Consider the following 15224-nt stretch of genomic DNA (forward strand, 5'->3'; position numbering starts at 1 on the left):
CAGGTATTTCTGGTACCCTTGGGATGGGGTGAGGTGTGGAGCTAGGGAGCACCCTTCTATCCCTCTGACCAAGAGAGATCACATGACGTGGTGGGAGAGTCTGCAACATGGAGTCAGAGGCCCTGGTTTTGAGCTTGTTCTGCCACCAACCAGATGTGTGACTTTTCAGAAATTATTTACTTCCCTAAGTACTGTTTCCCCAACTCTTAAATGAAGATAATTGTAGCTATCTCACAGGATTTTTAGGAGGAGTAGATATGCAAAGTACACAGGTACCGGCACACAGCAGTCTTGTAAAGAAAAGGTATTATTACTAAGAAGCCCAGAATGGGGATGTGGCTCATCTGTTCATGTCCCTGGCCTGTTCATGTCCCTGGCAATTGTCCTTGTTAGCTGTGGAGACCTAGGACCCCGCTATGGTCCTTTTTCGAAACAGGAGACAATTGCAAAGGGTGCAGATTAGACGGTTCTGTCCCAGGCCCTTTGGAGGAAGCCCAGTGGCCTGCAGGGCAAGCTGTTTCAAGCCTCTTGCTCAAGTGGCCAATGAGCAAACATAGCCTGGGGCCCTGCAAGGAAAGGCTGCATCCTCCTGCCTCCCCACCCAGGACTAATTTATCCATGTGATAACTTCTAAGCCTAGTACAGTGCATGGTATACAGTAGTCAGTTATGAAATGAATATTTAATGAGTGAATTAATTTCCTTGGAACTATGACATCTCTTCCTTTTTCTCGGAATGCTGTTATGAGTTAATTCTTATCATCTCTCAAATTCATATGCTGAAACACTAACTCCCATGATGTCAGAATGAGACCTTACTTGGAGATATAGTCTTTTCAGAGGTAATCAAGTTAAAATGAGGTAAAATTAGGGTGGTCCCTAATCCAACATGACAGGGGCTCCTTATTTGAAAAAGAAATAAAGGTTGGAGCCAGACACACACACAGGAGAACACCATGTGAACTTGAAGGCAGAGACTGAGATTGGGGTGATGCTTCGGTAAGCCAGGGAACACCAATGATGGCCACCGACCATCAGAAGCTAGGGGAGCGGCGAGGAACAGACTCTCCTCCCAGCCTCAGAAGGAACCAACCCTGCCAACACCTTGATCTTGGACGTCTAGCCTCCAGAACTATGAGAAAAGAAATTTCTGTTGGTTAAGCCCCCCAGTTTGTGTGCTTTGTAACTGCAGCCATAGGAAATTAATGGACTCTGAGAGAAGACACCTCTGTCATAAAGCACCAAAGCCCTTTGTCTTTTCTAAATTTCTCTTTCCAAGAACATATTCCATCTCCCTTTGTGCTGGATACTGCCCAGTCTTGGAAAATGCTTTTTCTGAGCCTTTCTTTCTAGTGGGTGGCTTGTAACATTCTCCTCTCTGAGGTCCCAGCAGGTCTTGAAGCACATGCTGGGAAGAACAGAAACGTGATGGGCCAGGCATCTCACGGGCTTTCCAATCCTCTGCACATCTCCTGTTCCTGGGATTGAACAGGTGACACGTGCACAGACGTCCGGGATGACAGCTGGAGTGGAAGCAGCCTGGGATGCCTCCCACAGGGGACAGCGTCATTATCACAACACGGGCTGGCTGAGACAGAACAGACGGTGAGTCCTGAGGGGGCCCTAACCTGAAGTTTATGCAAACTGGGAAATTCGATAGGCTGTAAGACTTGTCCTACATGATGAAGCTGCCATAAGAGATGGGTCTCTAGGGGTGGGCCTGGTTGTCATGGAGACAGTGGGGTAAGGAGGCATTTAAGGAAGAACAGCTGTTCATCTAACTAAGCTTGAGCCCACTCCTCTTCCTAAAGTAGAACTCATTCAAGGGCATCTCGTCGGTTTCCCTGCCCCTGGCAGGACAGCACCTATTCCAGCCCCCATTTGTTTCCAGCATTGGAAATTCTACTGCCCCAGCAGCCTTCACGGGCCTTCATGGAATCCTCTTTTCACACCTCACACAGGATCTTTGTAGGAAATGGCTTCTGTTTGCATGTGGGCTTGCACTGAGGGGGAAACACATGAGAGCCAGAGACAAGGGGGAGGTATGTATAAAAGGGAATAGATCTCAGAGATGTTCGATTATTAAGAAAAAGATCTATGTTAATGTCAAGGAATTAACAAAGAAACCTGGGGTAAAGAAAACGAGCTGATTCTTCTTAAAAGTTACTCTTAACAGATTACACATTTTGGGCAATAAAAAAAAGCCATCGAAATGAAGTGCTCTTCTCAGTGCACCCTATTGAGAGATGCATGAGGTTGATTTTTCCCATTCCCGGTGATGTAAACTTTGACCATTTGGTTAAGGTAATGTCTGTCAAGTTTTTTTTCCACAGTAAAGTTGTAATTAATAAGTATTTTGTGGGGAGATAGCTTGAGACTATGTAAATATCCAATTTCTCATCATACGTTCATCCTCCAATTTTAGCACTCATTGGCCATTCTTGCCTCAAACAATATTACTGTGAATTTTGCCAAATGGTACTTTTCTATTTCCATAAGTCCTTCTACATTTATGAGTTGAAATTCCAGTATAAAACAGAGATTTCTCTCTCCTCCATTAATTATTTGTTTATATCAATAAGGACCATAGTTCTTACTTTATTCTGTTGCTTATAGTCCACTGGTATCATTATTTATTTTCTTGCTCAAATTGTCCCAGATTTGGCCTTGGGGCCAAATCAAGTGGCTCCTTTGCGTTTTTGACATGTACCCTACATTCTTTTTAGGACTCATTGCCAAAAATATATAACTTGAATTTAATCATGAAGAAACATCAGACAAGTCCAAATTGATGGACGTCCTACAAAATAACTGGCCCGTACTCTTCAACAGTATCAAGGTCATGAAAGACAAAGAAAGATTGAGGATTAGAGCTTGAAGGAGACATGACAATGAAATGTCGCATGTGGCCCTGAATTGGATCCTTGGCATCAGGAGGACAATTGGCAAATTGTGAATGAGGCATATATATATATATATGTATATATATATATATATATATATATATATATATATATATACATATATATATATATATATATATATATATATGATGGCAAAATTTTATCAATGTTAATTTCCTGATTTTGTTAATTGTACTGTGGTTACGTTAAGATGTTAATGTTGGAGAATTGGGTGAAGGGTGTATGAAAGTTCTTTGTACTATCTTTGTACCTTTTATTAAATCTGAAATTATTTCAAAAGTTAAAAGTTAAAAAAATTGAAAAATGACTTTTATCGGGAGAGCAGGATAGGTTGGGAGTAGGATATGCAAAATGAACGAAAATGTTCCTGATAATAGTGGATAAAACATTCTAGGCCTGGATGGAGGACCCAGGATCCCACATGTCCTGTCCAGAATGATGTCCACAGAGTGGCTTGGGACACAGCATGGATATGGATATGTCTCTCTCCAAAGATGCTCTTTGATTTCTCCACAGACTCTGCTTGAAAAACACCAACAGGAGACCCCACTACTTGGGGCCTCTGGCTCCCGCTGCTGTGTTCACTGGGAAAATCAATTACGAGCCTTATTACCTCAGGGGGTTAATTAGAATTGTGTAGCTTGGGCGTCCTCTGAACACAGCAGACTGTCAGTCCCTGGTCAGTGAGCAGGGGTGGCTGAGGCAGAGGTTCCCAGGAAGAAGCCTGCCTTTGGGCTGGGAAGGGGCCCTTGCCAGTTGGGAAATAGACAGGGCTGGTGCAGCAGCTGGGGTTGGCGGAGGTGAGAGGTGCTGATGGAAGTGAGTCCAGGCCTAATTTAAGTGCCCCAATGCCACAGGCACAGAAATGCAGAGATGCAGCAACAAGAAGAATTACAGAACAGAGCAAGTTCTCAGGCCAACAGTTGCTGGAAATCACTACAATCGGGGAGAAGGCACGGAGCCCTGAGCAGCTCAGGGAGCCAGCTGTCTAAGGGCGGAGGCTGGGGCATCGCCAGCAACCCTGCAAGCATTCTTTCCCAGCGAGAAACACACAGGAGAAAGAGTGAAACGGGGCTGGAGAAGCCCTGTCTCGAGAGGCAGTGTCTCCACTCCCATTACACCTTAATCCTGGGGTGCGTGAGGACTTGATGCAGAAGTCACTCCCTCAGCACTGTGCTGCCCTGAGATACGCGGCCACATGGACGGAGGGCGGCTCTCTGATCTCACCAGCTAGAAAGGCCGGATACAAAGGAAGGGAGGCCGCACTTCTTGTTTTATGTAACATTGGCAAATTGCAGAGACTTTAAAAATGGTTTTATAATTAAATAAATCTGAGCTAAAATTCTGGCCCTGCCACTTAACACCTAAGTGAAGTTGGGCAACTCACTCCTCTGAGCCTCCCTGTCTCTGTAAAACGGAGGTGAGAATATTTACTTCCTTCCCACGGTGGTTGTGTGGATGAAATGAGACAACGCCAAGGAAGTCCACGAAAGAAATATGTGCTCCCTCTTCAAATGTTCCATCTATAGGTTAACAACTCTCATTTGATCCGGAGGGTTTTCGTTTTACTGATCTGACCCTTTGCTGTGATCATAAGGATGCTCCAGAAGTTTCCCAATACTCAGTGACACAGGTAAGAGCCAGTGCCTTCCTTGGCCAGCAGGGAAAATGAGGCATGGGAAGGGATAGTGTGTCTGCTCAAGAAAGAGGAAGAAGAGGAGTGGCCCCTCCCTGCTGTCTTAAACACACAGACCACAGCGGTACCTGCCCAGGCCTCATTCCTAGTCGCCAGAAGGAACGTGCAATTAGTTCCAAAGTACAAGTGAAGTCGGTGAATAGAGAACAGTGAGGAGTGATGAGTACACAATGCCAGCCAAGTTAAATACAACTATTCCTCTCCCAGGCCATTCAAAACCCCAGCAGCGGCATGTTCATTCACACCATCTATTCATTTTCCTTTGCAATTTGCTACTTGGGAAACACCACTTTTCTGAGGATAATTAATTACCTATGTCTTTCTATTAAAATGCACAAACAAATTGGGACAGAGAGTAAACCCTGGGAAATGGCACCGTGGCTAATGCAATGCCTGCCTTTCTTTTCTTCTTCTGTTTTCAACTTCGCAACTCTGAGCTAATCTCAGCTTCTAAACTCACATTTCTGCTGAGAAAAGTGAAACCTCGTTTCTGAAATGTTCACCCACCATGCAGCCAGTTTCTTCCCCACATCCCCGGCCAGCAGCCTGGCAGGGAGGCTGAGCTGGCTCTGCCTTCCTTTGCACAGGCACGAGGACACACTTCTATACACTTGTCACTTATGCCTGGACACGGGCCTTTGAGACACCCACGAGAGGCTTTATATATCCCTACATTAAACGCACCCTACACCAAGAATTCTTCCACAAATGGTCAAATTGTACCCGTCTCCCACTGCCCTGGGGTTGGCGCCTGGCCATCCTCTTCGACTCTGGAATTCAGGGGACTCACCTCGGTGATCTGGGGGTTGGAGCATTTAACATTGTGGCTGGACCAGTCCAGCCAGGGGTTGGAAGGGCTGGTGCAGTGCTGGTGGAGGGTGCACCTGCGCTCGCCGCTGCACCAACCACACTCAAACTTCCGGTCGGCCTTTAGGCAGAGTCCGCAGCTCTCCCGCTGGGCTGCACACTTGTAGAGATGGACTGCAAAGACAAGGGGACGGTCACAGGTGGGGTTCGACAGGACCTCTCACAAGTTACCTTTTTCTTGCAGGAGTGACAGAAACTGTCCCCAACCACCGATGACACGGATAATCATCAGTATCATTGTAAGAGTAATTGATGAAGAATTAATAATAAATTGAGCCTCTTAGCACTCAGAAAAAATATTATTATTTAAAAGTCCTCGTTCTAGACTAAATCAGATCAGGGCTTTAATTGTGGCTTCACCACTTCTTAGCAATGTGACAAAGAATTTGACCTCCTAGAACCTTGTTTACTTAATCATTGGTTTTTGTGAGATTTGAGTGAGATATTGTATATTAAGCACTTATCACAGTGCCTGCAACATATCTGATGTTCTATACATGCTTATTATCTTTTCTTTGAACACAAACTACATGCTTATGCTGCTGCCTCTCTTACTCTCACATGTGGCCTTCATGGTAAGAGGTAAGGATTAATTTTCCATTTCACATAAAAGTGAAGCTCAAAAATGAGAAGCAATGACTCCTGGAGCTTACTAAGGTTGGTACTCCAGTTGGGATCCTGAAATTCCAACTAGCTGTGCTGCTAGACTGTCGGTCCTCGCCTGGCTCAGAGGGAACTGGTAGGTCTGGGAGAGGAGTCAGCTTGGGCTTCAAGAAAGCCCAGGTGGCTGGAAGCAGAAGCAGAGCTGAAAAGGAACAAGGGTTGATACAGTCTTGTTCATGACCCTGTGGATGGAGAGGATTGTCCCCAGAGAAGACAAAGCAGCCATTGAACAGATCACTTTTGCAGTGTGCAAATCCATTGATTTTGAATCTTGGCTCTTCCTGACTGAGAAGCCCTTTAGCAGGCCTGTCCGCAGAACTATGTTTTGTGAACCTGGAGCTTTGTTGTTGCTTGCCCGTGTTTTGAACTCAGAGTCCCAAGTAGAATTGTCCCAAGTAGAACTCAGAGTCCAGAAGCAGAAAGTCATTTTTCAACTCTTCTGGTCAAGCAGACATTCAGGGCTGGGCGGTGTGCCTCCACTGGAGGTCAGGTACTTGTCCCAGGGGAGGTGTATATTGTTATTCTCCCATAGGTCCTCATCCTGTTCTCTGCTGTCAATCATTGCTCAGACCCAGCTGCAGGGACTAGGTTTGAACATCCTCCTGCCTATGGTTTCTTATGGTAGAGGTCAGGAAATGGGAATCTTAAAATGAGCAAGTGCACATTGAGCATTTGTTACTATGCAAAAATAGTCCACATCTACATAATACGTCATTTGAGCCTCATGATGGCCCCAAGAGGAGGGCATCCTTTCGTCCCTTTCACAGATGAGGAAACTGGGATGTAGAGAAGAGCAGTAATTAGTCTGACTTCACATAACTCTAAGTGATAGAGGCAGAATTTGAACCCTGGTTTGTTAGGTTTAAGAACCGAAGTTCTTAAACATGGTGGCCTTCTCCATCCAACACAGTGAGCAGTCTCCTGGAACACTCGGGCTCTGGGAAGGTGACGAATGTGAAGATGGTGCTACCCAGGAACTTTGAGGAGTGGCACAGGGGAGGGTTCTGATGTGACAGCTTGGATGTGGCCATTTTTCTCTAAGCTCCAGGTGCAAAGGCAACCTCTGGGAACTAAGCCCAGATTCTCAGCAGGGGAAATGTCTATCTCTTAGCGCTGAGAAAATCTGGCCTGGGTATGAAGAGAAGAAAGAAAAAAAATACTCTCCCTGGTTCAGTTTTTTTCTTCCAGCCTAAACAGCATGGGTTTTCATGGCTGCATCTGGGACAGTGAGCTGTAGCCCCCATAGATGGTGAAGCACTTTCAGGCACTACTGTAGCCTTGGTCTCCCTGTCTCTGCCCTTGGGGTGACCTTCAGGCTGAGGGAGAGACTTGTGGCGCCCCTAGGTAGTTGAACTGTGGTGAGACATGGGCTCCTGGTGGGGGTGACAGGGATCTGGAGGGAAGAGACTTCACATCCCATAGTGGGCTGGGTCACTGAGAGGACAGTGACATGGTTAAGCATGTGGGCGCTGAAGTTAGATTGTCTTGGTTCAGATACTGGCTCTTACTATCTGACTCTTGGTCCATTTCTTTCTTTTTCTTCTTTTCAGCTTCACTGAGGTATAATTGACAAATAAATTGTACGATATTTTACTATAATATAAGACCAGGTCTTATATAACATAACATAACGTAACGTAACATAACAATATAATACTGGGTATAATATTATAGAATATAAGACCCGCTCTTGTATTAACTTTTGCTCCAAAAGACACATTAGAGCTGATGGTCTGACTAGGTCTTATTTTCGGGGAAACACGGTAGTGAGCGCCTACCCACAGTGAGTACTCATTAGATTGGAGGTACTTTTGTCATTATTGAGAGCAGGGTGGACTGTTGCTGTCTCAAGGGTAGTGCCTAGCTCGCTTGGAGGAGCTGCACATGTGTTTGTAGGATGATGAATAAGCGTGGCCACCAGGGAGCACCCCCAGTGTCAGCTCAGCTCCTTCCCAAACTTCCTGGCACCAGCTGTGCACTTGAGTCCGCATGCTGGTCCCTCCCACCCACCTCAGGACCAGGCGAGCTGCCTTGAAAACCTTCTTTGTGCAAAGGCAAGGCCAAGGACAGGGAACCAGAATCTGACTGGAAACAATATCTTCATTTCCAGGGAAACTGGCAGGACCTTCCTGCCTGCTGCTCTCCTAGGTCAGGTTCCACAGACACTTCAAAGTCTCTGGGAGCCTAAGAAAACGCGAGGAGCCGGCAGCTGCCAGCAGATGCTCTGCTTGTAATAAAACAGGGTTCCCAACAGGACTCCTTTGATGGCGCCAAACGTTGCTTTTGGATCCTCTGAAGAGTTCCGCTGACAGAGAGAGTGTATTATTCATGGCACAGCGGCCAGTGGGCTCTGATCCCTGCAGCCCCTGTCTTTCCCAGGGTCACGAACAAATCAAAATTACCGGAAAGTAACAGCTTACCTTTCAGGTCCTGAGGGTTGTCAATGATGAAATTGCCATTCCACACCACGGCGAAGCCCACAGCCAGGTTACTGATGTCCATTCCATCGTACTGGTACTGCAGGGAGAGGGCAGAGGCACAGGGCTCATGAGGCTCTCTGTCACAGGGGGTTAGGTATACTACTGGCATCTCAGAGGACCCAGACTAAAGCAGGAAAGCAGCCAGGGACTCCGGTTCCCCCCTGGGCTAAGAAAGCAGCAAAGGAAGAATCAGAGGAACCCCACGTGCTGCTCAAATATCCCTGTGACGCCCCTGCCCCTGACTCCCAGTCACTAATGTCCACAGGACCCAGTCCAAGCCCCTTTGCTTGGCATTCAGTGCCTTCCATATCCAAATTTCTTCTCCAACCTTCCCCTCCACTGCTCTCTTATGGAAATCTCTGAATCCACCTGTCTCCAAACACCCACCCAAACCCCGCTCTGTGCCTCTGTTAATACACTTCTAGAAGGAATGCCTCCCTTTCCCTACAGACTCTGCCCTTAAACCTATCTGTATCTTTCTAGTCCAGCTCAGACTTACCTTCCCCAGGTATTCCCTGACATCCCTGCCAGCCCTTGGTACCTGGTGTCGCCAATTTCTGTCTTTAACCTGGCATTTCCTAGGAGCTGCTTTGCACCTTTTCATGTACAAGTCTAGTCTCCCGAGAAGGTCCATGTACTGCTCTGTAAACCCCACAGAGCCTTGAGCAAAGCATGTGAATGAGAAATGGTTGGCCAGGCCGTGTGGTGGTCCTTTCTTTCTGCGTGTGAGCTTTACTTTGGTCAAGAGTTCACTAGGGAAAGTGCCCAGAGCTTTCTGGGCACAGATCTGATTGGCCCTACCATGAAAGGCCTCAGCTGTGGCCAGAGTTGACTCTCTCCCATGCTGATCCCATGGAGGACTTTTAAGCCCTTCACAAACTTCAGAAATAGCCCTTCTTGGTGGCGCAGGCCCTGTGCCTCTGTGAAGGGGAGCTCTGGGAATCCCATCTATGGGGACTGCCCCAGCCCTGGCCACTTAGCTCTCAGGGCATGTCCCTGTCAGCCCTCTTGCCCCTAGCCTTTCCTGCTGCCTTCCTCCCTTTGTTGTTTTCCATTTCTTTCTCATCCCACCTTCCCCTTGAGATTGGCGGCCCTCCACTGATTACAAATTCTATCACGCGCCTGTGACCCGGCAATCTGACAGCTCCCTGATAAGAGGCCCAGATTCTCTTTATCTCTCCCAGGCGAATTAGCTTCCCTCAACACCTTTGTCACGTCACCCCCATCTCCAGCTGACCCCCCACAGTCAGAGACAGGGAGTTGGCAGATAAATAGATCTTCTCTGGGCTAGTATTATAATTAAACACCTCATGTTTTCTGTCTGGCATTCGGAATTGGTTGAACCCTTGCTGCTCTCGAAATTCAGTGCTTCCACTTCCTCCCCACCCACCTCCTCTCATGCCACTCTGTTTCCTGCTTGTCTTTCCTGCAGCTTTCCTCCTGTGTGGCACCTTCCAGTTTATTCACTCCCTGAACGGGGAAAGGGTGTGCAGTGGAGTTGATCCGCTTTGGCTGCAGTTTCACTGAAGGCCAAGAGATGCTCTTTAAATTCAGCAAGGGCACAGAACTCTCAACTTATGCTGTTAGGGTCCTCACAGCACTCCATCCCCTCTGATGCCATCAATCTGTTCTGCCCTGGCTAAGCGACCTGGAGTGTATGCCCGCTCCTCTGTCCCTGGGCATGTGAGGTCAGCCTGGGGACATGGAAGGTTCCAGAAGCCTGGGCACGCCTTGGCAGGGGTGTGAGGGAAAGCCCTGCACCTGGCAGGGCCCAAGCCCGAGTCCTCTTACCGAACTGTTCTGGCACTGGACACTGGAGCTGTTGAAGCGCAGGGCGGGGACTCGGTGGATGGCCCCCTGGATGTTGAGGACGCACTCATAGCCTCGCTGGCCAGACTGAGGCTGGGGCAGGTTTCGAGCCTTAAGGGTGATTGGCTTTACCTCCCCAACAGGTATCAGGATCTCCTCCGTGGGCACCAGCTGTGGACAGTCCTGGGGGAGCAAGCAGAGAGGCTCCATCTGTCGTGGCTCATACCTTCCAAGTCACCTGAGCCAGCCCAGACCCTCCAGTACCCAGGCGGCCTGCCCAGGAGAAGGATGTACCTGACTTAAGGGCGCACGTGGAGTCAGCAGGGAACATGCAATCTATCTCTTAGCACCCCAGCCTTTGATACCGTTGTCCCCATCCCACAAGTTGTCCTGGATCTGGTGTGCGTGTTACAATTTAGGAATTAATTTTCAGATGCTGTTGTGGCAGGCTGTGGATTTTATCTCCTGAGACACAGGATAAAGGAGGCTCCATGTGTCCCTGGCCCCAGCCTGGAATCCCCACCTCCCGGTTTCATTCATCTGTTCCCCAGCTCCAGCCCCTCTTCCCCCTCACACTGTCCCTGCCCTGAGGCATTCTGTTATCAGCTGCTTCAGCTCCCAGCTCCCACTGAGCGGCCTTTCCAGGAGGTGGATCCATCCCTCCCAGCAATGCTGCAAACACTTGCTCTGGCTTTTTATCTCATTTCATTACCAGGCCCTGCATGAATGCCATGTGCTTTGGAAAACAAAACCAAAACCGAAAAAGGAAAGTCTTGGTGGGGAGGGGTGGTGGAAAGGAGGGAGGGAGAGAGGGGAGAGAGAGAGAGAAAGAGAGAGAGAGAGAGAGAGAGAGAGAGAGAGAGCAAATTACTACCTCCCCACAGCTCCAATCCCCTGCCTGTTTTCTTCCTCCCTAAGGAAGAGAGGACAGTGCAGACACCTCCAGATGCAATTATTTCCTGTCTCCAGGGATCAACTAGGGAAATTCTGGAAGGTGCCTCTTTCCCCCACCCCCCTCATGTGGTGGTTCTCAGAGGGAGCATTTGGGAATGTGTGGGGTTGCCTTTGTTTCCCTGCAGAGGGTGCTACTGGCATTAAGTTCCCTGGCAGGGATGGAGGGGGCAGGATTGTTCAACTTCCTGCAAGGTGAGGTGCTGTCTCCAACAATAAATTGTCCCTCACCTAATGCTGGAGGTGACTCCTGGTAAGAAGCCTTAAGAAACACAGGCAATGTTGAGCAATGGACAACCTTGGAAGGGAACCGGTAGAACTGGGCCTCTGCCTCAGTGTGGGCTTAGGCAGTCACTTCTTTTCTCCGGGTCTTGGGTGCAAGCCCTTCACGACCTCGCTTGCCCCAGCCTACCTCTTACCCTATGGTTCTTGTGCAGCAAGGTCCAGCCACACTGAGCTTAGGATTGGTTCTGAGGGGCCACCCTTACTCACCCACCTCTTGTCCTTAGAAGATGCTTTTCTCTCTACTGGAAACACTCACTCCTACACACTCTCCACCTTCCTCCTGGCCCCAACCTAGGCCCCTCTTTAGCTGATTACTTCTTAATTCATCTCCAAACTCAGAATCTCCTTTGGGAAGCTGTCTCTGAGCCTTGACCTGCACTGGCCCTCAGGGTGGTTATGGACATTCTCCAGTGATCACATTTAACCCTCAGAATTGCAGCTTCTTGTTGGCTTGTCTTCCTCACTGGTCTGTGAGCCTTGAGGATCAGGCCGCACCATATTCACCTCTTTGTCCCCAGTCATTCTCCCAGTTCCTGGCATGTAGTGGACACCTGGTGATTGATTATGGGAGGGTGGATGGAAAATAAGAAAATCAAGCAATAGACAAAAAGACCTCTAACTTTCTTTCTAGATCCAACTCTCTAGATTCTTTACAGAGGAGGGGAAAGCTCTGCCTTCTGGACAACGAGAGACTTAAGAATGAGTTTGATTCCCAAAGCTGGGGTGGGAAATGGTCATTGTTTCTGGAGTCACATGATCACCAAATTGCTATGCCCATATCTATTAAGGAATCTAAGGATTTATGAAAAGCCAGATCCTGGGAAAACTTCAAATAGAAAGCTATCTAGGAGGACCTGAGTGAACCTCCAGGGACACTGATGCTGTCCCTCACCTGCAGGACAACTCCATTTGAAGACACCAGGCAGGCGAGCTTTCCACAAGAGACAGGATCATAAGGGAACCCCACAACAGATGTGTCCCTGTTCAGAAGCCAATCACTCTGGTTGCCAACTCATAAACTTGCTCTTTAGCTCACGTTTTCTTTCATTCTCCATAGATACTCTTGACAGAGTCTTTAATATGTTTATAGATAAGAAGAAAAAAAAAACCCACCACCTATCTATATGTTTATAGATAAGAAGAAAAAAAAAACCCATGTAAAAGGAGACATACTAATTTCTGTTAGTGGCTAAAAAAATCTCCATAGCATCTAATAAATTAGAATTTTAATTTAGACTAGAAATATGGCTGAGGTATAATGAGATTGTGTGTGTGTGTGTGTGTGTGTGTGTGTGTGACAGAGAGAGAGAAAGAGAGAGAGAGAGAGAGAGAGAGAGAGAGAGAGAGAGAGAGAGAGAGACTAGATTTTCAGATTCAGAACTAGTTGATACATTATAAATGATGACCAGTTGTTTTTCATCTCTAATGAGCCCAGAGAACAAATTCAAATTTCAGTAGTCTTAAAGATGTGCTTTTGGAAGTATGTCTTGGGTTACTAAACAGGATTGAAGAATCCTTTAACTTAGACACACACACACACACACACACATTTTATTATGTATATTTACATGTGTGTGATAATATATACACACGTGTACACAGTCTCATCTCTTTGGGCTAAGTCTGGTTCAGCCTGGATGTTGAAGAATCATGAGAAGAGACTTCATGAGGACTCTTAGGGGTCTATTTTTTTTTTCTAAGAGATTCTAAAATTTTACAAAAATTTCCCATAGTTTGCTGTTCCAGACCTTTTCGGACTAAATTTAATGACCATGGTTGGTGGCTTCCCATATGCCTGTCTATGCTCCAATTTTGCCCCAGTAGAAAAGGACGTCTTACGCTTTGCTTGTGCCCTCCTTGGCTTTTTCTCTCAGACCAGAGAGAGTAAGATTCATCCTTCTAGTTTCTGGCACAAAAGAAAGAAGTAGTTGGTGCCCAGGTCCACACTCTTTTTCTTGGAAATAGGGAAGACATAGACCCTTTGGATTGTGAGATAGTTCTGGTGGATACAGCAAGGAGGAAGCAATAGGTCTTGGGTGGAAATGCAGTGGTGAGAGCTGTGGCAGGCACAGCACAGCAGGCAGCCCAGAAAACTGCCAAGTTGTTGGAACTTTGATACCTCTGGGGCCTGAGGAAGGTGACAGGTTTCATCAGCTACAGTGAGGCCACTTCCAACCTGGTTGCTTCAGTGAGTGCATGTGAACACACACACACACACACACACACACACACAAAGGCATCCACATGTGTGTGCGTGCACAGTTCCTGTCCTCAGAACAAGAGAGCAAATAATCATGCTATGCTTCTTCTGCAGAACACAAGTACTGTTGCTCACATTGTTAAAGTACCCAACCTTACTGCTGATCCCCTCAGCGCTCTGAACGGTCCCTCTAGGTCACCTTATTCTTCTCTCTGTCTCTAGGCCAACTGGCAGCAGCATCACCTCCACAGCAGCCATCTGACTTTCCATCAAGATGAACAGATGTTCTATTTGGGAATATCCCAGGGGGTGGGGGGAGGGAGGCTGAAAGGAGGAGACACGGCCATCAGGAGGGCAGGACCCTAAGGTCTCAGGGCTGCCTGCCCACCCTGTGTAGCTGTGCATTACCAGCTTTCAGTGCTGGGGACCCGTCAGCCCTCGGAAGCGACTTCTCCCATGGGAAATTGGCATTATCTTCACCCACTGGACTTCAAAGAGAGAGAGCAGCCAGCATCCTGGGAAGCTAATCGGATTTATTTGGTTCTATCTTTCCCCTGGGACAGGGCATAAAGAACATATTTATGTATCTACATCTCACTAGGCCTGGTTTAGCCATGGAGGGAGATGAGCTTTTAAAGCTGAAAGACATACATACTTCCCTGCACACTGCTTGCTAACCCCATGTCACAGTCTGATCCAGCCCAGGGAGGCAGAGATTTTGGGGGCCCCATCAGAAATCTGCTGTGCGCTGAGCAGTGGCAAAATTTAGTTCATGACCTTAAAAGAACTCAAGAGATAGTTCAACTGAAATTCAGTTTCCTCATCTAGAAAATGGGGCCAACAAAATCTAACACTATATTTCTTGAAAAAGGAATATGAAAGTATTTTGTAAATGGTAATAAATGGGATTAACAATGTTAATATTATTACTGCATATTTCTCATGTGTGTAGACCTAAATCTCAGTTTATTCATATATAACAGGGGCCATTTCATAGAGTCCATTAAATGAGATTTTTACATATATATTAAAATGTTGCATATACATGAGCACTCAATCAATGCTCACTAGTGTTTTTATTTTTGAATTGCATTCACTCCAGCACAGTGGTTCTTTGCTGTCAGGCCTAAGCATGAAATTGGTCCACCAGCCCTCTGGATGGAAGTGGGCTGTCTCTGTATCTGGAAGTGCCACTGTACATCTGCCATCGGCAGGCTCTCCCTCCGTGGAGATGGATTTGTGCTGGTCCCTCCACACCCTGAACCCTCATCATCAACAGACCACGGCCAGCTTGACGTCAGGTTCTCAAGTGTGGCTATGGCTATGCAGACAGACAAGCTACCTGGCCCT

General features: G+C 47.2%; 1 protein-coding gene across 3 annotated transcripts in view; it reads right to left on the minus strand.

Annotated features, from left to right (window-relative positions):
* PLXNA2 (plexin A2) overlaps positions 1-15224 on the minus strand; it is a 207751-nt gene that overhangs the window by 48289 nt on the left and 144238 nt on the right. For all 3 annotated transcript variants that reach the window (XM_081025609.1, XM_081025608.1, XM_081025610.1), the window contains 3 exons: positions 10421-10621; positions 8570-8666; positions 5410-5600 (listed from right to left, as the gene is read on the minus strand). In XM_081025609.1, the coding sequence (XP_080881735.1) occupies positions 5410-5600; positions 8570-8666; positions 10421-10621 (489 nt within the window). The remainder of the gene's footprint in view (positions 1-5409; positions 5601-8569; positions 8667-10420; positions 10622-15224) is intronic.

The sequence above is a fragment of the Rhinolophus hipposideros genome (genome assembly GCF_964194185.1).
Source record: "Rhinolophus hipposideros genome assembly, chromosome: 19".
Classification (NCBI taxonomy): domain Eukaryota; kingdom Metazoa; phylum Chordata; class Mammalia; order Chiroptera; family Rhinolophidae; genus Rhinolophus; species Rhinolophus hipposideros.